The sequence below is a fragment of the Neopelma chrysocephalum genome, unplaced genomic scaffold (genome assembly GCF_003984885.1).
Source record: "Neopelma chrysocephalum unplaced genomic scaffold, ASM398488v2 Primary Assembly neopelma1_25, whole genome shotgun sequence".
In the NCBI taxonomy this organism is placed as follows: Eukaryota; Metazoa; Chordata; class Aves; order Passeriformes; family Pipridae; genus Neopelma; species Neopelma chrysocephalum.
In genome coordinates this window covers 5927093-5948396 of record NW_020897694.1, presented here as the reverse complement: position 1 = coordinate 5948396, position 21304 = coordinate 5927093, and the positions used below count along the sequence as shown (strand labels likewise).

The following is a 21304-nucleotide window of genomic DNA, read 5'->3' as shown; positions in this document are numbered from 1 at the left end:
ATTCCCAGGAACACACCCTTCAATTCAAAAGTCCCGCTTTTTAAACATTCTTAAGGTTCAACCCCGTTTATGTCATAGAAGAGGCGTTCCCCTCTTTCTGGTTGGCTGTGTCGTGCTGGGAGGTGGAGTGTCCAGCAGCATGGCAGCTTCCAGGACCAGCCATGTGGTATAAGGGGTTTCCTTACCAATATTCATTTACAGTTCCCTATTCCTGTTCGCATGTTTCCCTGACACCGGTTCCAGGCTGAATCCGGCGTCTTACAGCTCCGCGATACGCCCTATAGGTTAGTAAAGAAAAACTCTTATGTTAGTGATTTGCTAAATTCATTTGCTTGTAATAAAACCGATTCTTTATTTCTCACAGAGAAGAACCAAAAAATTTCTGCAGCAAGGCTCACACTGGTTGATTTTGACTTTTTCAAAGCAACATTCCTCCACTATTTAAAATACATCCCATCTACCCATTTTGAAACTTCAGATTTATCAGTATAAAAAGGAAAAGCTATAGGGTATGCAAGTGACTGAATACTTCCATTTTTAGTCATGGCAACTTACTTGAACGACTTCCTAGTCTCACTTGAAAAGTTTCTGCTCCACAACCTTTTATATAGCTGATACAGATTTCCCTCACCCAATGAGGTATGAACCACAGAACAATGTAGCAGTGAATCTGCCTTGTACGAGAATCTGTGGTTTAAATATGTTTCAAGATGGCTTTTTGTGTTTCTGCAAAGTCACTGCTTCTTCTTCTCAGGACCCCCCAGGACAACTGTTATCTCTGTTTCAGGAATGTCCTGAGAAGATATCAAGAAGTCTTCTCATTGGACCTTATTAACCCTTTCCTATTGGTTGTTAACCCCTTCCTGCAATTGGGTGTCCTGTAAGCCCCCTGACCCTGTAATTGGTCACTCTGTGAATCCTCCAAAACCCTATATATGTAACCACCCCAACAATAAATTGCTCTCTCTCTGGCCTTCTCTCCAAGTCCTGTGTGCTGTCTCTCTGGCTGCCATAGGACCACCTCCAGCATCCAGGACCTGAAGAAACCCCTGGTGCTGGAGTAACCCCTTCCCTGTCCACCTCAGCCGTCAGAAATGGTTCCTCAGATGGAAATGGAACTAGGACTGGTGCGCCCCACATCATGTGAGGGGAAAGAGATCCAGAGAACAAGCCTACAGAATGTTCAAATAAATTACTCCAATTTTGAAAGCCTATTCAGCCGCTTACAGAGAACTTCCATGGCTTACACTTTAGTATATGGCTAACATTTGAATGCAATAAAAATCAGTCAATTAAAAATTATTTTACTACCTCACGCCATGAAAATAAAAACGGGAAAACATAAAAAGCAGCCTTTTACTAAACACAAATCACATTAAATTTCTTATCCACCTTTTGACATATGTCAAGTACACAGCTTTACTATTTTGTGTAATCCTCAATGAAAGTGTTGCTTTAAAACTATCAGGAATTCAGATGTAGGTGCATCTCTGTTTTTAAATTTACTGAACTGAGCCATTAATCCTCACTCCTGCTTCCCTAAGAAAACCATTGTTAAATGTGTGCATATGCTCATACATACACAGGGAAACAAAAATCTTTACCTGCACTAAAATACACATCTAAAAGCAAGTTTCACAGTCATATTAAATTCATCTAAAACAGAGTCAACAGCCAAAAAAAAAAGTGAAATCAGTGTGTTTTCATTCAGATCTGTTCCTCAATTGAGTTTGTTAAGCAGCTGCTCAGAATCTTGCACCCTATTTCGGTGAAAACCTAGGTATTCTACAGTCAGGTTCAAGTACCTGTAGAAACACCTTTCTAGTCAGTTTTAACTGGCCATCTTGACCCAGATAGCAGAAAAATGTTGTTATTCTTCTATAAAGCTAATCCTATGGCATCATGGTTAGTTGCCAACTTCAGCATTTCTCAGTGTGTAGTAGCTAAGAAGACATTTATCCTCAGGAATTTCACCAGAGAGCTACCAGCTTATAAGGACTGGCCAGCCACAAAGCACTAACTCTGCAGCACCATCTTTAAAACTGTCCCTTGCTGCTAGCACTAACAATAGCTAATCCTGAAATAAAACAAGTGATACTTTTTCTAGTGTCAACAGCACAAATAAACACACAGGCTATTTGAAATACTAAACTCCAGAAGAAAAAGCTTCCTCCATTTATATTAGTCTAGTTTGTTATTTGTCATTCAAAAAGTAACTTGTAATATAGTGTTCTGTACACTTGCTCTGCTAAAGCAGCACTCCCTTAAAAACAATGCTATGTACCAGCATACCCAATCAGAAAGTTTATAGTAGCAGTAGTATTTGATAAACATTGCAATTGTTTTGTAATTTTTACTAAACCATGCAACATTTCTAGTCATATGTGACTGCATTAACCAGTTTTTGTTTCCAGCTTATACACTGGAAACATATTTTTGTCCCATATGTAATAGGCTTTGCACTTCCAAGTTATTCTTAGAGAAGAGAACTCTCAGCTAGGGGAAAGCTGCTTGGCACACCGGCTGTGTAGACAGACAGCAGAGCACTCAACCAGAATGGCAAACGAGTCACAAGAACATTCTTCATTACAGAACTTACTGCTGCTATGAAGAGGTCTAGTATGTTTATGTTTATACATTGAAAATACAACTGCACAAGCTCATTTGGAGCCCAGCAACAGTATCAGAAGATCAGACTCATGTTAATCAAAACAAACTAAGTACAATGACTATAAATACAGGAGCCAGACATGAATTTTAAGTGCTTTAAATGCAGCAATTTGAATATTAAGACAAATTCTTAAAAGTTATTTTAAAATCAATACTCCAAATATCTTTATCAACAAACTGTCATGGCATCGACTTGGGATGGAAAAACATAGAATTGATTCAGCCAGACTTGAAAATGGGGTCTTCTTTTTGTTAGTAACTTAGAATTCCTCTAATCTTTTTCATGAAAGGTAGCATCTTTCCATTCAGAAAATAACAAAAGTATGACTAAAGTAGTTAAATAATTTTTCAAATTCAACCACACATCTAGCTGTTATCAATATAATTGTTTAACTTCCATCAAAAACTTACAGAAACTTCAATGAAAATGTATATTGGCTATAGGTGCAGCAATAGTAAAGCTACAGAACAAAGTAGGAACATGAGTGTTCAGCTGTATCATATTAAGTAATGTGACTATGAGGATCATACGTCATTTCTACACAGGCTGTTTTTTTCTTTTTTTTAAGAGAAAGCTAACACAGATTAGCAGTTTATAAAACTGGCAATGAGAAGTTACATAATTTCGAAAATGTCTGTGCAGGCCTCTAGAGTTCAGTAGTACCAGCAACACCACAGTCAGAACAGACTTACTGTCCCAGGAAAACTCTCCCAATAGTGGTCAAGCTGTAAAATGTACAACACAAAGTTAAAACACAAGCCTAGGGACTGCATGAAAGACTATTAAAAGTTGGTTATTTAAATTTCTTTTCTGATTTTACACTTGGAAACACTCATCTTTTACTGCATTTTCAAACTAAGCTATAGAAATTTAACATGTCAGTCTACAACTGAAGCCTGTATGTACTTTAGAGAAGCCTACTCATTTATGTGCTATTTCCAGCTACAGAAAGAGCTCAAAAAAAAGCACATTGCTTATATGTATTAGACATCTTTCATCTAGGAACTAGCCTAAAAGGATAAACAGGGTATAACTGGGATATTGTTTTTCCCCAGAAATACTGTTAGAGACATGATGGAGCCTTATGAAACAGACTCTCACAGGCAGTCATAAATTGCAAAGTTGTGCTAGGAAAGTACTTCATATGGAAGGCTGATGATCTGACATTTACCCATTTTTTTTAATGCACTGCACCCCACTCCAGATGAACCTACACTTAATAATGAACTGCAAATATCTGGTAAGTTATAAAAACTGACACTTTCTTGATATGAGTGTAGTACAGAAGAAAAACAATACTAAAATTCAGAGATGACTGGCTAGCTCAGACTTACTGTTCCAACAGCAGTCCTGTGTATGAGTTACACTAAAGCCAAGAGGTTGTAAGGTACAAATGAAGGAGCCACTCTAAAGCAACAGAACTACAAACACCAAGCAACACAATATAAAGTATTGTTGTACTTTTTTTCCTGAAGAGCACTTGTCTCATTTAACATACACCCAAGAGTGAATGAAATGGGAAAGAAATGGTATGCTGTTCTATGGAAGCACTGAACACCAATAAAGATTTTTTCATTTTCATTTGCCTTAAAACATGCAGGACCAGATCTTCTAATATGCTGAGCATTTGGTATCAACTGAAGTCAGTGAATGTTTCTGAAGATAAACATTCCTGAAACTATAAATCCTACGCTATATGATCAGTGTTTGGAGAATTCAGCCTTGACATCTTACTGGCTGTTTTAAATGTGTCAAATGGACAACACATCCCCTTTTTATTGTATTGTGTCAAGACTAGTAACATGTGAAATGTGTCATAAGCCACAGCATATGAAAAAACTACCAAACAAAAAATTTGCATTATATCACAGTATGTAAACATTCAGAAAAATCTGTTAATTTTAGAGCATCTGACTTTCCAGTTAGTTTTGCTCTTACTAATGATCGAGTCATAAAACTGTTGACACAATGAATTAAGATAGCAAGAGTAAAACAAGTTTGTGCTGAAAGTTTTAAGACTCATAAGAAAACAAATTCAGAGCAAACCAATACTCTAAGATGTCACTGTGGTCATCATACAGCTAATTTAATGAGTCTTTTTTGAGAGTTTTTGGAGAAGTTTGGGGACTGCACTAAAAAAAGCAAATCATTCCACATGAGCAGAGCATCAGTAGGAGCAACTATGAGCAGAGATATAGAGAGCATTTCTTCTGGGTCTTCAATCTAACAGTTAGTTAGAGCAGTTAATCTCAACATAGATTATGCAGACTAAAAAAGTTCTCATGATAAAGTAGTTTGTAAGTCAGCTGGCTACACCTGTCAGCTCTTGGCTTACAAGTTACCTCACAGACCCAAACCGTCAGCCACCAACATGTTTTACGCTACCCATTCTCACTGCAGAGTGGAAGGATCCTATCTTTGCCGTACCTACAACAAAAGTTCTCATCCTTCTCCTTCCTTCACTTATTTTAAAACTTCCTTACTCCTCCTTATGATCCACTCGTATAGTAGAAATACTATCTTTTGCTATGAACATACCACTTGTTAACCAGATCCTGAGAAAGTCCACTTCTCAGATTTCCCCTCCTGGAATTTTAACTCAAAGACACAACTTCCTAACACTTGCACTGATGGAGTCAGTATGAACAAAAGGCTGCCCTTGGTTACTCTTACAGAGCTATTTCTCCTTAAAATGCCAAAAGATTTTTAGCAGAACTAATGTTTTTCACTTCTTTATGTAATCCACCAATAATTTACAGAGGACATCTAACATAAAAAAAACAGTGGCAATTTGCTTTATATTCCTTTAGCTTTCCACATCAAGGAAGAAATATGCCTTCTTTCCAGAAAGGGTTAAAGAAATATCTTCACTGAAGACAGCCTACCTTCCTGTGTGGACAGTCCTACACCTTTTTTTTGAGACTGTTGTTTCTGACGTTTCTTCCAGCCAGACACTTTCTCTCATCCAGTACTTCCTCACAGTCTCCACAATTTTAGATACTCAGAAAAAGGGCACATGTGCACTAATGTCGAGCTTCAATGGAATCAACCAATGCACCTGCAACACAATTGACGTAAACCTTGATGTTTACTAGTTGAAGATCTTCACTCTTTGGACTTTTTAATCTCACGGATAGAGAGACTAGCACATAGAAGGAACCAAAGAGTATTTTTGAACACTGCTCAAGTACAAAAAGAGTTTTCTGGGGAGGAAGGTGGGGATAGAATTCCAAGATCCTCCTCTTGTAAGAAACATTAGCACATAAGGCTGTTCACAGTTATTTCTAATACACCTGGACAGTAGCTTATAGAATGTGAAAATTACTATATCCCACGTAATTGCTTATACTTGGTTATTAGCTTCCAGAACAAACATTCTGCCATGAGACACAGAGACTGTTCACTCTGAACAGAGACTTTGCATAAACAACAAAACTCATAATAATGCAGTGGCACTTCTAAACACTAGCTGTTGCTTCCCAAATATGCAAAAAAGCCTACAGCTTCGTCCTGACATAATGAATGTTATACCAACTGTGTGAATTTTATTCAAGCACAAAGATATCAACAGAAAAAATCTAGTTTAAATAGCCAAGTACACTTGCTATTTAGAAACTGAAAGCAGCCTGATAAAAGGATTTAATAAGCCTCCATGTTATATAGTAGGCTTTTTAAATTAAAGGTGTAGCATAACAGAAAATTCAAGAATGGTTATACTTTGCTGATACCCATATTTTACCAACCTACTTCAGATAACGTACTAAGCAAAGTATAAAAACTATGAAACCACCTGTAGCACAAAAGAAGAGCCAAGCAGCTCAATAGTAAGTCCTTTTCCCTGTATAGACTAAGATACTCATATCACAGTACTCCATGTACACACAGACTATATTGTGTTGAGACATTTTCCTTGTAAATGCTCTGTGGTTCTCAGCAGGTAAATAAACCATATATAAGTCACATTTCAAAACTTTTCATTAACATAATAGTACTTGAAGTGGTTATTACAAAAGTCTCCACAAATCATGAAAATGAAACTGTTTATACTATTTCAAAAGTATCAACCCTAAGTAAAAAAATTCACTACATTTCTGTTTTTCAAAGCCGTGTTTTGTTTAGATAACATTTTGAAGTTGTATAGGAAAGCAGGTTATCTTGTTAATAAAAACCTCAAACCACAACCACAAATTTCCTTACGTAGGATGAATTTTTTTATTATAACCTTCCCTGCTATCCTCCCATATATCTCATTTGCTTAGAATTAATTCATTTTAGTTACTCACCTACAATTCTTACTACTTAGTCCTTGGTTTAAAGTCACAAAGACAACAAATTCACTTTAAAATAGAAGTTACCTCCAAGTATGCTTATGAATTGATGATGCAAAACTTTAGTATTTTAGGGCAAGATCAGGAATATCAAGTGAATAAATATCCAAAGGCAATACAAGAGCAATGTGTTTTAAATGTTAAGTAAAAGAAACTATTTCTTTTTTCAGAAATAACTACAGTTCTTCAAAACACATTATCATCATTGGCCTGACTACAAACAAGCACTTCCTGTAGCATGTGAGGGTTTTTTGAATCATGTCTGTGGATCTTCCAAATGAGGACAGCTAGTATTTTTTACTTTCCCATGTTCAATCCAACCACCTTTTCAAGCTTGCCATTGCAGAAATGATTGGTTGAGCTCCGCTTTTAACTAAATAATACAACATATTAAGAAAAAAGTTGAGTACATATTCATAGCTGTACAGATTCAGAAACTGTTCTTCCCGCAAAAATGACAACTGAAGGACAGGGTAGAATGGACAACTGGGAATGTGAAGTACTCTGTCCACAATTCAAGGTTCTTGGATAATCCATTCTGAATTGCATGACAGACTTGCAAATCAGTTCCATGAGTAACATCATCTGTTGGAGTCCTACAAATTCTGTGCCTGTTATCCTCACCTTCAACACACACAATATATAAAGATCAAGAACTCTTCCAGCATGGAATTTCTATATATTAAGACTTCAAGACAAGGATGACAGATCATGGGACTTGTGTTGTCACCTCCATAATGTAGGCTATTTTTGCGTAAAAGGCCATCTTCTCTTTAAACATATGCCATTGCAGTTGTCACTGCAGATTACAGTAAGACAACAGGTACGGGGAATAGTGAATATAAGTAACGGTCATTAACTGATCTCCAAAACACATCACCTCACTTGTAACCTGGCATATGGCATCTGTCAAGAATCAGGCAACTGCACCACTGAGCACCTCTCAGCAGCTCTGCATTTACACAGCACAGCACACTGACCCCACCACAGTGTCACACCAGTAGTTCCTATTGTATAATGTTACAAATGCCACCAGATTTGCTAGAACAAACCGTCTTCATCAGCAGGCAACTATGCAAGGTGAGCGTGAGCTATCTGACTCAAGAAATCATCTGGATGCTATTACAACTTTACTAGAATTTTATCAGTCCTCCACTCTTCCTTCACCAACTACAAGAGGGCAAACTCTACTTCAGTGAGCATCTACATCAACAGCCTGGTCAAATGATTGCTGATTTGTAAGTTGGAAGCTTTAAGCAGCTCTTTCTCTTTAATTGAGACTACGAGCAGATAATCACTGACAAAACACCAAATGCACAACATTGTCTATTAGAATTTGCACTGTGAAACTTAGCAGAAATAAAGACAGATGCCATATGTGCCACTTTGAGAGCTCCAAAATCAAGACTGACAGATGAAGAACCATACAGAAACAATTACTAGATCCCTTCATATCTGTAGATCACATCCTCAACTTAACCCTGTTTCACTCCTGAATAAACAACCTGCTCTTTTGGCAAGTGCCTACCCTGAAGTAGTAAGGCTTTTGACACTGTCAAAATTATGTACTTCCAACAAGTTGTCTGTGTTACCACAGACAGTGTTAAAAGCCTTCCTGAAGTCAACATACACAATATCAACTGCTCTCCAACCAACATACAAGTGCTGAGATAGTAATTTTGTCATACAAGGCTATAGAGTTAGTCAGGCATGAATTCCCCTTCACAAATACATTGTACCTACTCCCAACCACACTTTTTGGGTTTCCACAATTACTTGCTTCATCAGCTTCACAAGGGTTGAGATGAAGCTGACTGACCCATAGCTTCTCAGATCCTCCTTTTCATACTTCTTGAAAACAAGAGTAATGTTTGCTTTCCTCCAGTCCTGAGGAAACCCCATCCATCACAATGAAATTTCAAAGACTGACTGCAATGACACTGTCCAGCTCCATCAGCAGTTGGAGATGCACCCCATTCAGGTCCAATAAGCATGTGTACACTCAGTCTGTTTAGCAGTTCTATAACCTGATCCTTCACTGCTGAGATTGTATGCATTTAAGAAAGCAATGGAAGTGATACCCATATACCCTCAAAAATCACAGAAGTGGTGTACATTCTCTATTGCCTTGATATACTCAACTTGTTACTTCATCAGCAACTCCTAGAAGACCCGAAGAAGCGTTACCACAAGTGTTGAGCTTGAAATGAGAATCTCATTAGGAAAGATGACAAAAAGAATTATCAAAAAAGGTGCTTTGAATTTCTCTGGATTCTGCCCCATGAACAAGTTTGTGGTTGTGCTTTGGTTTGTTTTTTTTTATTTAGCATAACAGCAAAAGTTGTCAATAAAGTCATTGGCAACTAGTATCTTCTGCTTTTCCTTGACACTTACAGGAATCCACTCTTAGGTATGTATAAGAATAAACACAAGTATCATCAAGACAGGGCTAAGGGCAACAACCAGGTATGAGTTAACCATCCACCGCCATTCTGTTGCACATAGTCTACTACAGAATACATGCAGATGCCCTACTTGACTCTCCTGTTCTAAGAAGTGCCCTATCAGAGAAGCAAATCATATCCAGAAGATCAAAACAAAATATCACCATATCCAATGTTTGCCTTGGCGCTAGCAGATATGAGAAGACGCAGGTTGAGAAAGTACAAGAAACCTAGGTACCTGCTTGGGACATGTCTTCCTCTCAGGTGTAAGGACTTAAAAGAGCACAGTTGCCTGTCTCAAACACTGTCAAGGCCACAGAAGGAACTTGCCATAAGACAAGCCACCACAGCAGGAACTTAAGTACAAAAGGGAAGAATTCGCAACAGGAAGGCAAATTCCAGGTCTGATCAAGGTAAGATCTGGTTAGCACGTTCTAGTTAACACATCCGGACAAAAATTCCCACTGTGGCAAAGTGTGAGAAAGGAAGCAACTGCCCAAATTATTTGAACGGCACTGTGACCACCCTGTGAATATCCAGAACTTGGACTGTATAAAGGTGTTACCCCCAGAATAACAACTCCAAGACCCCCACCACCCTGGATGAAGGACCAACAGGATGCTCCTGGATCCATGGGTGGTGACTACCTTCAGCTTGTTCTCTCTCTTTTCTCTTTTTTTTTTTTTTTCTATCTCCCTACCTCACATGTACTGTCAAATAAAATCCATACTGTTGACTTCAGCATATTGCCTCATTTGCACCTTAGTTCAGGCAGAGGCTTCTCTCACTAAATGGATCATAACATTATTACATCAGGAAGATAAGACATCTGCTCTATCTGCCAATTAAAGCCATAGATGCAATGCATGAAAAGTCTAAACTGCAGATTTAGTGTCAACACCACCCTGATGGTATTTAGCACAGAGTGCCTTTCCTTTACAGGTAACTCTTATCCCAGAAATTCTTCCATTTTGTGATAGAAATTACCCAGATAAACTTAACATGGGGGGAAAAGGCCCAAGAAAGACACAAACAGGGAATGAACTTATAGTTTTGCAGAGCAGTAGGACATTCAGAGTTGCTTCAGGATATCTTAAACAATAGCCAAAAGCAAGAATGTGTTTCAAGAGGAATTGTACAAACAGGCAAAGGCTGGTACTTGAAAAGGTGACTGAATTCATAGCCAAGGTACACATGTTTACTGTGGAATCTCTGTAATAATTCCGTATTCTAAAAGCTATTTTAAAATCAGATATGCTTGAGGAATAGAACCCAAGTGGCTGGTGTCTGTTTTAATACATGCAACAACATGCAACAAATTATAAAAACACTTTGAGTCTATACTCATATTTTCCGCACTTAGTTTCTTCCTTCAGTTTAGAAGCCATACACTAATGTAGGCGACTAATTAAAATTTGATTAACAGATTAATTAAAGCATGTTCTTATGAGGACTGAATTTTCTATTTTTGACAGAAAACAGCAAATTGTTTCTGCATAACAGGTAGCAACCACTTAAAAAACATGCAAAAAATTAAGAATATTCCTCTCTATTATGTGTAATTTGGTAAAATCATGCTTCATAATATACTAATAAAATTTTCAACTCAATCCAACATGCACAGCTACAGTACTAACTTATGCAGGGAAGTGTGTGAACTTGATTTTGAAGAGATACCTGGTTTTGCCTTTTTTTTGTGATTGTTTTGCAAAGGCTATTTCGCTGCACTTGTTCCATAAGAGAAGAGTTCATATAAGTGATATTTAAGAGTCTGCAAGCTGTCAGAGCAACCCTGAAGTCAGCTGACTGACACACAAAGTGAAACACACTGTCCTTACAAGACACTACAAAGATCAGTTGAGAAAAATTAATATCAAGCTCAGAACTGAAGTTCCTTAACACTAGTAACCTGTAGGGAAAGGCCTCAGCTCTTGTCCAGATCACCCATTTCCCTTCCTTTCTCCAAATCCAACAGGTAAGTAGAACCTTGTACAGTGCTTTTTACATTTGTGAGCTTTGCCTTTTATGTAACCACACTCCCTTTACCATACTTCATTATGACCAAGAGTTTTCACATTTAAAAAGCCTCAGGCTGCCATATAAGGAATAGAAGGAAAGCATAACCAATTTCTTCACAACATGCAGTGGTTACTTCAAGAGATATATGAAACAAACATAGAACGATGAACATTATTCTTCACCATCAAGGATTTTTTGAAAATACAAACAAAGTCATCAGGACAGTGTTTCATCAAATGATTTCTCTAATATTTTGTAGATAAAAAGTGATTTATGACTGAGTATCAATGATGTGCCACTGAACACAGTCTACATGATATAAACTTGCTTTGAATGAGACACTGAAAAAACACTGTAAGACTCAGCCTGACACTCTCCAATCCTCTATCACCCTTCAATTGACCTTGTCTTCAGTTGGGAAGACATAGAATCTGGCTGTGTACCAAGGTAGCAAGTTAGGAAGTGATTAGTGCATGCCTTTGGTATCTGGAAAAAGGCAGCACAGTAACAATTATCACTTGAGAAATAACTTGAACTCTTTACATAACTATTCTTACTCACCCATATAACCTGTAGAAAAGCAGTTACCAATACTATAAAAAAAGTAAACAGACATCTTTTCATGTCAGCCTTTGTTCGACATTTCATCCTGCAACCTGATGCCTCTCTCACTTCTTATTTCAATATTAATTTTATGCTACAGAATGGTATAGATGTGCAACCAGGATACTGAACAGCTGGCACGATTTTTTTAATGATATAGTATTTTTATAATCAAAAGCTCTATCCACAGCACAATACATTGAGCAAGGTAAAATGGCAGTACAGTTTCTAGGCAAAAGACCATTTCTTCAAGTTTCTCACCCTTCAGTCTAAACTACTTATGTCTCCTCCAGTCTAAGTGGCTTGACAAAGAGGAAAAGACAATTAAAAACCAAACTAGTTCACATGTTACTTATCACACTAGCATAGCAGCGCAAAATCTGAAGAATCACAACCTCTTTTGAAGAGCTTTGAAGGATTAAACCATGTATTGGATAGATTCCTTCTAAAACTAGGAAGAAAAACATTAGCCATATCATTGATTTACAAGCAGTAATGGACCAGAAAGTCTGGAACTGGATGTTGTTGCAGAAGCATGTACAGCAATTTACAGCAAAGCAAGTTTAACACTTTCGCCCCATCAGCTTCCAGTTCTTTTAAAGTCTCCTTTAACACAATCATCAGTGGATTAACAACTTCCTCTTAGAAGGTAACAGTATTGCTGAGAATGATGAAACATCCAGCTAACCTGCTTTTCCCAGGTTTCACAGTAGCATCTCTGTTACTTTCTCAAGCATCCAAGTTTCACGCAGTTACCAGATCTTGATTCCTTTTCAACCCAGTTGTGCAGTCAAATATAAACCTCTGTGCATCACAACCTGAACACAAGGCCAACATGTATATTTTTTCTGCTCCAGAATTACACGTACACTGCATAATGCAATATGAGGTATATTTTAACTCATTATAGTTATTATTATGGAATGTTGTACCTCAAAACAAGTCTTAGAGAACGCCAAAAAGCAACAAAACTATATGTAATCTTGACTGAACAGATTTCAGATCCTCATGCCTTTGGTTGCTCTAAGAAAGTTTCTTCCAGCAAAAACCTTAGGATTACTTTTTTCCATGAAACAAACAGCTTTGCACTTCCCATTTATGGCACCTTTCCATGATTTCATCCAAGTGATCCTAAACAGTTCTACTTAAACTGTGAAGGAAGATTAAAAATACCTTTCCTCCTTAACCAAAGTAAGGCATATTCTTCAATGAAGAGATGAAAAATAAGTTGTACTCCACGTCCTTCACCACACCAATATCGGTACAAGTATGTAAAAAAATTCCAGTTCAGTAGCTGAAAAAGTAACATCCCTTCCACCCATTTAGCACTGCAGTGATTTGACTTTTATTTTTGGTGGGGCATTCAGTAATTCTTTCTAGAAAGAACTGGGAAAGCTTCCTCAATGTTAGTTTCATAGGTATGAAGTACTCATACAATGGATACTTTGTGAAGAAGTATAAGCAGTTCCAAACACACTCTAGTGAAATGTGGAACACACAGCAGGCACCTTCAGGTTCAGGTATCTGTATGTGTATAACCATACTACAGGTGCCGGTGCTCCCTCTACGATCAAAACACATCTATCAGTCCTACCTCGCACAGCTAAAAGGAGCCTTGGGAACGTCTACTGAGACTGAGTAGGAAACCACATATGGTGGTTTCCATTCTCTCCCAGAGAATCTGGGAGAAAAACCACCGAAATTTCTGAAACATGAACACACCTGCCTAAAATGAGATGAAGGTAACTACTTCAGCCATCCTTTTATTGGATGACAGTCATGCTAAATTTTTCACTTTGTCAAAAGTTATGCCTAACATACAAGGATTATACTTTATTGGTTTAATCAAGTACACTGAAAATTATTACCTAAGGGCAGGGACGTACAGAAGGACAACATACTCTTTGATAAACTATGCAAAGATAATATCCTATAGGTTTTTTTCTATTCCTAGAAATGTTCAAACAACAAAAAGACCACCTGTCTTTAGACACAGCTTACTGATCTTCAATGAAGTCTCAGATAAGATTTCAAGCAACTAAACAAGAAATTCAGACAAATACTAGACAATTCTAGTTTCCCTAAAACAACTTAATCTAACAAACATGTAAAAATAGCACCAGAGAAGGATTGCGTCAAACAATTCTCAAAAGAAAAACGAGTGTAGCAAAAAAAAAAAAAAAAGTTGATGTTTGGCCAACTTGTAAATTGAAAATTAGTCTAGTGTATTCTTAGTGGATTACTTGTTCGTTGAGCAATTTACCTTTTAAACTCCTTATTTGATTAAAGGATCTTTGATCAAGTCAATGCTAACATACTAAAACACAAACACTGATGACTGATCATCATAAAACACAACTGAAGTTTTAACTCCTTTAACAGACAAAAAGAAAAAAAAATCAGAATTTTTCCCACCTTGTTTTCTGATGTTACTTCCACATTTCAGCAAATCTGGTATAGATGTTTATTACAACAATGTCTGTATTGGAAGACAAAGCATAACTTCCAATATATAACACTGCTTAGAAAGACTCCAAATATCAAGGTTAAGTACTGAAGAGTTTCTAAAACCTTCCTGAATAGTCTTCACATTGACCTGGGCAAGTCCTAAAGCTTTGCAGCTCTGTGTACCTGAAGCTAGATTCCACCCAAAGCTAATGTTAGTAGACTACAACCTGTTTTTAAATGAAAGTATGCCAGCAAATTTTATTTAAAACATTTAGTATGAACTACAAACATACAGCAATTAGATAATAAACAAGGTTTTCCTGAACACATCTGATCAACATTTGCCTTCAATACAACCACCCTTTTTTTCCTTGCCCTCCATGAAAGATCATGGACCCACATAGACTTCTAGAAAAAAAAAAAAAAAAGGAACTTTCTAGGCTTAAATACCAACTCTTTCATAAAGTCTTCACTCATATCTATGTCACTTCAAAATGCAACTGCAGTTGACAACACCAAATTGCACCTGTTTCCTAAGACATACACGGCAAACTGTTTATTCCCAACTGGTATAGAACTCAGAAATTTGCTAGGTATTTTCTGGTAGGCACAACATGATCCTGACTACAATCACCTTTATTTTCAGTCAAAATATACCTGCAATTTATGTGAGAAGCCAATACTACGCTCCAACTTAGATAAATTAGATACTGAAGTGTAACGTTTTCCTGAAAGGTGTAGCACACGTTAGTTTGTCACAATTTTCTGCCACCAACCCCTACATTTTAGCAGTTGTAAAATCAACTGTCAGGGACTAAAAGTAAGGTTTCTCTAAGTTTCAAAAGGTTCTTCTGTTACACTATAATTATATGCAAACCCAACCAAGTAAAATGTAAAAGACAACCTGTCTTGGTAACAGAAGAATGTAAAATATAATAAAAATGCTTTTGCAGAAGCTAGCACAAACAAATCCAAGCATTTGGAAATGGTGAAGATCCTGATTTTTATTACTTTTTAGGGTGAAGCTGGCAGTTTTGAACAGCACTGATTTGTTACAATGAAGATAACTAGCAGAAAGGCACCCTTCTGTATAAGGCTACCCCAAAATACGGTAGCCCTCATTTTTTTAATCCATCATGTCAAAAACCAATTAAGTGCTAAAAAGCTTATCACATGTCAAATGAGTGTATATGTATTTTTCAATTTCTAGATTTTTCATATTTCAAATAGTAGAAGTAAAACTTGCACAGCATTGACTGTACTTCTACCTAAATAGTCAGTATATCATAATTAAAAAAATATCAATTCCATTTCAAACGTTTACATTGAAAAGTGTGTATTGGCAATAGGCACTGCAGAAAAGCTTGTAATACCTGTGTGTCCTGGATTCAGCTGGGATAGAGGTAATTTTCTCCTTAGTAGCCAGTACAGTGCTGTGTTTTATATTTAGTATGAGAATAACATTGACAGCACACTGACGTTTTAGTTGTTGCTAAGCTGTGCTTACTTTGAGTCAAGGATCGTTCAGGTTCCTGTGCTCTGTGAGCCAGAAGGAGCACAAGAAGCCAAAACAGAGCATGGCCAGGACAGGTGACCTGAACTAGCGAAAGGATATTCCATACCACAGAACATCATGCCCAGTATATAAACTGGGGAGAGATGGCTGAGAGCTGCCAAACACTGCTCAGGGATGGGCTGGGCATTGGTCAATGAATGCAATTGTATTGTGCATCACTTATTTCTCTTCAATTTTATTCTTCCCTTTCCCCTTTTAATTACAATTATTATTATCATTGATATTATTATAGTTTGGTTTGATTCAACATTAAACTATTCCTATTTCAACCCATCAGGTTTACTTGTTTCTGATTCTGTTCCCCACCAGGCAGGGGTGGAGTGAGCAGGAGGTTGCAGGGTACTTAAGTTGCCAGCTGGGATTAAACCACAACAACATGATACCAGAATTTACTAAAATTACATCAACCATGGAGAGAAAGTAGAGATTACAGAAGTGAACTGAAAATTTCTTGTTAGGACAACTAGCAAAGAAACTGTCAAAAAGAAGAATAAACTGTTAGAAAGAAGAATAATCAGTCCAAATAAAGCAGCATGCACTGCTTGTTTTAAAGCCGCATCATGTATTAAGGGTTTTTCCAGATACAAAATCCTCTTCTCACCTAGTCATGAATGGTTTAGAATATCCAGTTTTATTGTTTGCAGCAAAGATAGCAATATCTGTAGACACTGCTCTTTATTTTATTTTCTACACATTTTAGTAACATGCTTTAGTTTGAAAATCTATTTTCACTATACCTTACCGTCAAGTTTAAAAGGAAGAACTACATTTGAAACAATAGTTCTAATGTGACACAATCTTGCCAAAACTGTGAGAGTTCAGAAGTACAAAGATTATACACTGACGTTTCAGTTAAAGACTGAAATAAGAAACAAGCCTTTGTAGTAAATACTAATGTATTACTACAATTTAGAAATGTACGTAGAACAACAGCCACCTGCGTTATATTTTAAAATCATTACTTCTGGTGACATCATAAACCATAAGTTGAAAGAATCCTGTAACACTTGCACTTAAAGTACACAAAGCTAATGATCATCTTTGATTTTTCAAGAAAATTCAGTGCATTCTGCACCAATTTAACTTCAAGCATTTTGACATCAAGTGACCACTCACATATGACAAAATAGCACATTAGGAGAAAAACGTTCAACTGTATTTGGTAAGTTACAGGAAAAGCTACACAAAAACTCTTCGTCTATTAGAAATTCAATATAGAATACTTCATTAAAACCAAATAAATTTTACCTTTTCTGGATTGTAATATAAAGATTTCAAAGTGGTAAACAAGGGTGGGCAGCCTTTACTGAAGTTAACCCTCAGGAACTTATCCGTTAGTTCTCTAAATTTTTCACCTAGAAACAAAAGTGTGTTTGGTTATATGTCAGTGATTGCAAGTGTTATATAAATATATGCACTAACTGCTGTGCAACTCTGGATAACAGAGTAACTAAGAAACTGCAATTAAGGGTTTTAATCTTTCCTGTTCTTTAATAAGACACAAATATACTCCAGACTTTAAAGAAAAAAAAAACAGAGCAAAATGCTTAAACTGCTAGTGTTTAGATGTTTAGGAGTGTGCTGACAGACATGGTAAGAGTCCTCAAACCTCTGAAGTCTATTAAAAAGACAAAATATTAAGTGCTGGCTACCAAGAATGTAGCAAGGGTTACTTAAACAAATGTTGGGAAAAACTATAGTGTTAAGAATAACAATGGAGATCTTGTAAAAGCTTGTAAAATTCCATCATTGGAATTTTTTATGATTAAGTTAGACAAATGTGTTAGGAGCAGTGCAGATATAAATTATCCTGATTTGAGGAAGAAGGATGGATGAAATTAACCCTCTGCCTCCCTTGTGATATAATTGTTGACTTGTGATATAATTGTTTCTGGAATCAGAAAAGAATAGAAGATTTACTGTTTCAGAACCATAAGCTCTGTATCAGAATCATCTCTATCAAAATATACCAGAAAAAGCTAAAAATCCAATCTAATTATATTTTCAGATAAAAATTACAATACTTGCAGTATGTGCCATCTTTCTGAGAAATGCTGCTTAAAAAAATAAAAAAAAGCAGGACTCAAAAAAAAGACATCCCACCAGGAAAATAGGTGGCTTTCATGTTCTTATCCCTATGATGAAACGTAATCGTTTTCAGTTGTGGTTGTTTTGTTTGGAGGTTTGTTGTTGTTGTTTGGCATTTTTTAAATTGGTACTTTTTATTGACTTTGCTTTGCACTGGGATGAAGCTGCTACACTTCAGTGCCTATTCAGTTGTGGACTTCTCTAACTCTTTAAACAAGGAAGCAGTACACTTCACGTAATGCTAACATACACACATAAAACTGACATATAAAACTGTTGAAATAAACTTCGATTCATTAAGAACACATTAAAAATGTGATTTACAGATTGTTTTATAGATATGCAGAAAATGCAGACACTACCGCTTTGTATGTAACATTCTTATGTACTTCCACCACTACTTAATTGTCCTACACTTACTGTTATCAGCACTGTTGCTGATAAACAATGAGACTAATAAAAATAACTCATGTTCTCATCTCGCTGTACTAAAATAAACTGCTGTATATAGGAACTCTTACTACCTGTGGATGGGGATCCATAACTGGACTGTAAGCACATGCTTTATTACAGATAGATTAATTAAAACATGTTTTCTCACACTACAGAAACTCCCCTATGTAACAAAAAAAAAAAAAATCTCAGTTTCTCCTGAATTTGGGAAAGCAAGATTCAACCTTTCATTAAGTACCTATTTATTTACAGAAAACAGAACAGCTTTAAAACAAAATCTGAAAAAAAAAAAAAAAAAAAAAAGCAGCACAGAGCTGGGCACCCACCTGTAACAAGAAGTCAAGCTCACAATTTAGTCTCTGAGGCACAGACCTGACCACAGCAGCCATGAATCCACAGCAGCATAAACAAATCTAAAACTGCATGGCCACACACACACTTGATCAGTCTGAAAATTGATTGTAACAGCCTTCCTCCATAAAGGTGGTTTCTAGTTGGATCAAGGAGTTGATTTGTATCAAATTCAAGGTTATTAAGATGGCAATGGCAAGGTCTGGGCAAGGACTGACCTTTTATTATAAGTCTGCACTTAAGAGTATTTTAATTCTTTAATGCAAATTAAATCTGAATCAAACAGAGATGGCTGCAGCTGGTTGGTGACCATACTGGAGGAGCAACCACATTTGGCTAGAAATTCTATTGTCTTGAAATTTGCAAATATTTTTCTGCAAACAAGTTTCTTTCTACACCTTCATATTCTCACTGTTAACTTTCACGTACAGAAATTCTTATCTCCTGTACTTATAAATATAGACGATCATTTACTAAATAGATTAATTTCTACAGGATCAAAAACAGTCTTATACATTCATGCCTGATACAAGCTTAATCAATAAGTTAACAGAAACAAGTTTTAACTTAGGAAAATTCTTATTTGTTATGACATACTACAGAAAGTAGCCAAGAGATTTTTTTTGACCAATCTAGTAATAAATTTTGCTTTCATTTAGCCTATTGCGACAGCATGAGCAACTAATCCTTGTTACTATACATATTCCTACTTAAATAAACATTAGCTGTGACACTACACTGTCAGATACAAGGTAACCTAGAGCAAAACAGCGAAATGAAGTCAACAGCAAAACACACTATTAATAAAAATACAAGAAAGTGTTTTGCAGGCTATTTCCTTATTTGCTATGTGTTATCATAACAATCCTATTACAAGAGAAAACCAATTACTGTCACCTAGCTTTTCAAATCTAGCTGAAATGTCTTAAAAATCAGCCCTTGTATCTACAAAGAAACTGAAGTATACAGGATTATAAAAGGCACAAGAGGCAACTTTTCACGAAGCAGTTAAAATCTTGTGTTTTACACAGGAAATCTGTATGCATGTTCAGACTCATGAGTAACAAGAGGGAAGTGGAGTAGCTGTATTCTGTAACATTTAAAAGTACCAACAAATGCAGTGCTCCGTAAAGGAACTAAATTAAAAACTAACCTCAAAAACATGAGCAGGTACGTTGGGAACTTGCAGCTGTACACAAATTTCTTGACATTTGATATCTAGCTTATATACTTTATATTTCTTTCCAAAAGTCTTCTACTGGAGTTTCAGCAGTTAGACAGCTACATATTAAGTGTATATTTTTATGGTGTTGACCATTTCATTTAGTCTCCTTCCTTCTATTTTGGAAGATCATAGCTTTCCATTTTAAAAAGTATATATATATATTTTCCTTGCAGAACTGAGGATATTTGTGCACTGTATTTCAAAGCAAGTTTTGAAAGGACTGAGTCACTGAAAGAACTCAACTATAACATTAAATAATTTGTGCTACATAATACTCCAGATCCACTTTTTTCCTACTCTTATTAAATTATCAGCACAGATAGTTTTCATTGTAGAATTAAGTTCTAATGGTTCTACAGCAAAGTAGAGCACAGTAAGTGTACATCTGAACACCAAAACTATGTGTATTAAAGATACAGTAGTGGGTATGTATATATACACACTTACACTTTTAATTCAAGTGTACTATACCCTCTACCTTTTGACTCGTGAGTCTTAACTTGTATGATGCAGAAAAATTATGTACAAGATTTCCTAAAACCTACATACAATTCTGTACTGTAGTTTTATCAATACAAAGTTACATAACTCATCATATTTGAGCGTATGACATTTTTCTCTAAACCATAAAAAATTGTCTTTTCCAAGAGAAATGCATACATCTGATTTGTGTACATGTTCAAGTAAGTATTAAATGCACAAGAAGGTATTAAATGCACATTAAACAGCCTGATGAAAACTTAAAAAAAAAAAAAATAGGAAAAAAACTATTACAGAACAGATATGCAACTTGTTACCTGAAACAAAGTTTAAAGGTAATCTTCTAGGTGAAACTGCTCTGGGATGTCTTTTACTAACTTCTTCATAAATCTGAAGCCTCTCTTCTAAAGTGCCTATTATCAGTAAATATAATAGATATAAGTAACAGACATAAAAACCTATTCTTTCAAATGTTTTTAAGTGTTGAGAATTTAAGTGCTGAGAATTAATTTAGCTAGAGTTCATATTTGGGTTGGGTTTGAAACAATTTAAACATTTATTTTTTTTCCAGTTAATCACAAACATTACTGTATAAAACTGTACTGAGAACACACTGTA

General features: G+C 36.2%; 1 protein-coding gene across 4 annotated transcripts in view; it reads right to left on the bottom strand.

The window, feature by feature from the left end:
* NAA16 (N(alpha)-acetyltransferase 16, NatA auxiliary subunit) overlaps positions 1-21304 on the bottom strand; it is a 69291-nt gene that overhangs the window by 20799 nt on the left and 27188 nt on the right. Inside the window, exons 8-10 of one of the 4 annotated variants that reach the window (XR_003532773.1) lie at positions 21004-21099; positions 17338-17444; positions 5557-5729 (exon numbers count right to left, since the gene is read on the bottom strand). The exons of 1 other annotated variant lie outside the window; for it this stretch is intronic. Coding sequence is in view for 2 of the 3 variants with exons in the window: in XM_027674288.1 (XP_027530089.1) it covers positions 17338-17444; positions 21004-21099 (203 nt within the window). In the remaining variant the exon portion in view is untranslated. The remainder of the gene's footprint in view (positions 1-5556; positions 5730-17337; positions 17445-21003; positions 21100-21304) is intronic. 2 more of the 4 variants (XM_027674288.1, XM_027674284.1) reach the window with 2 other exon arrangements.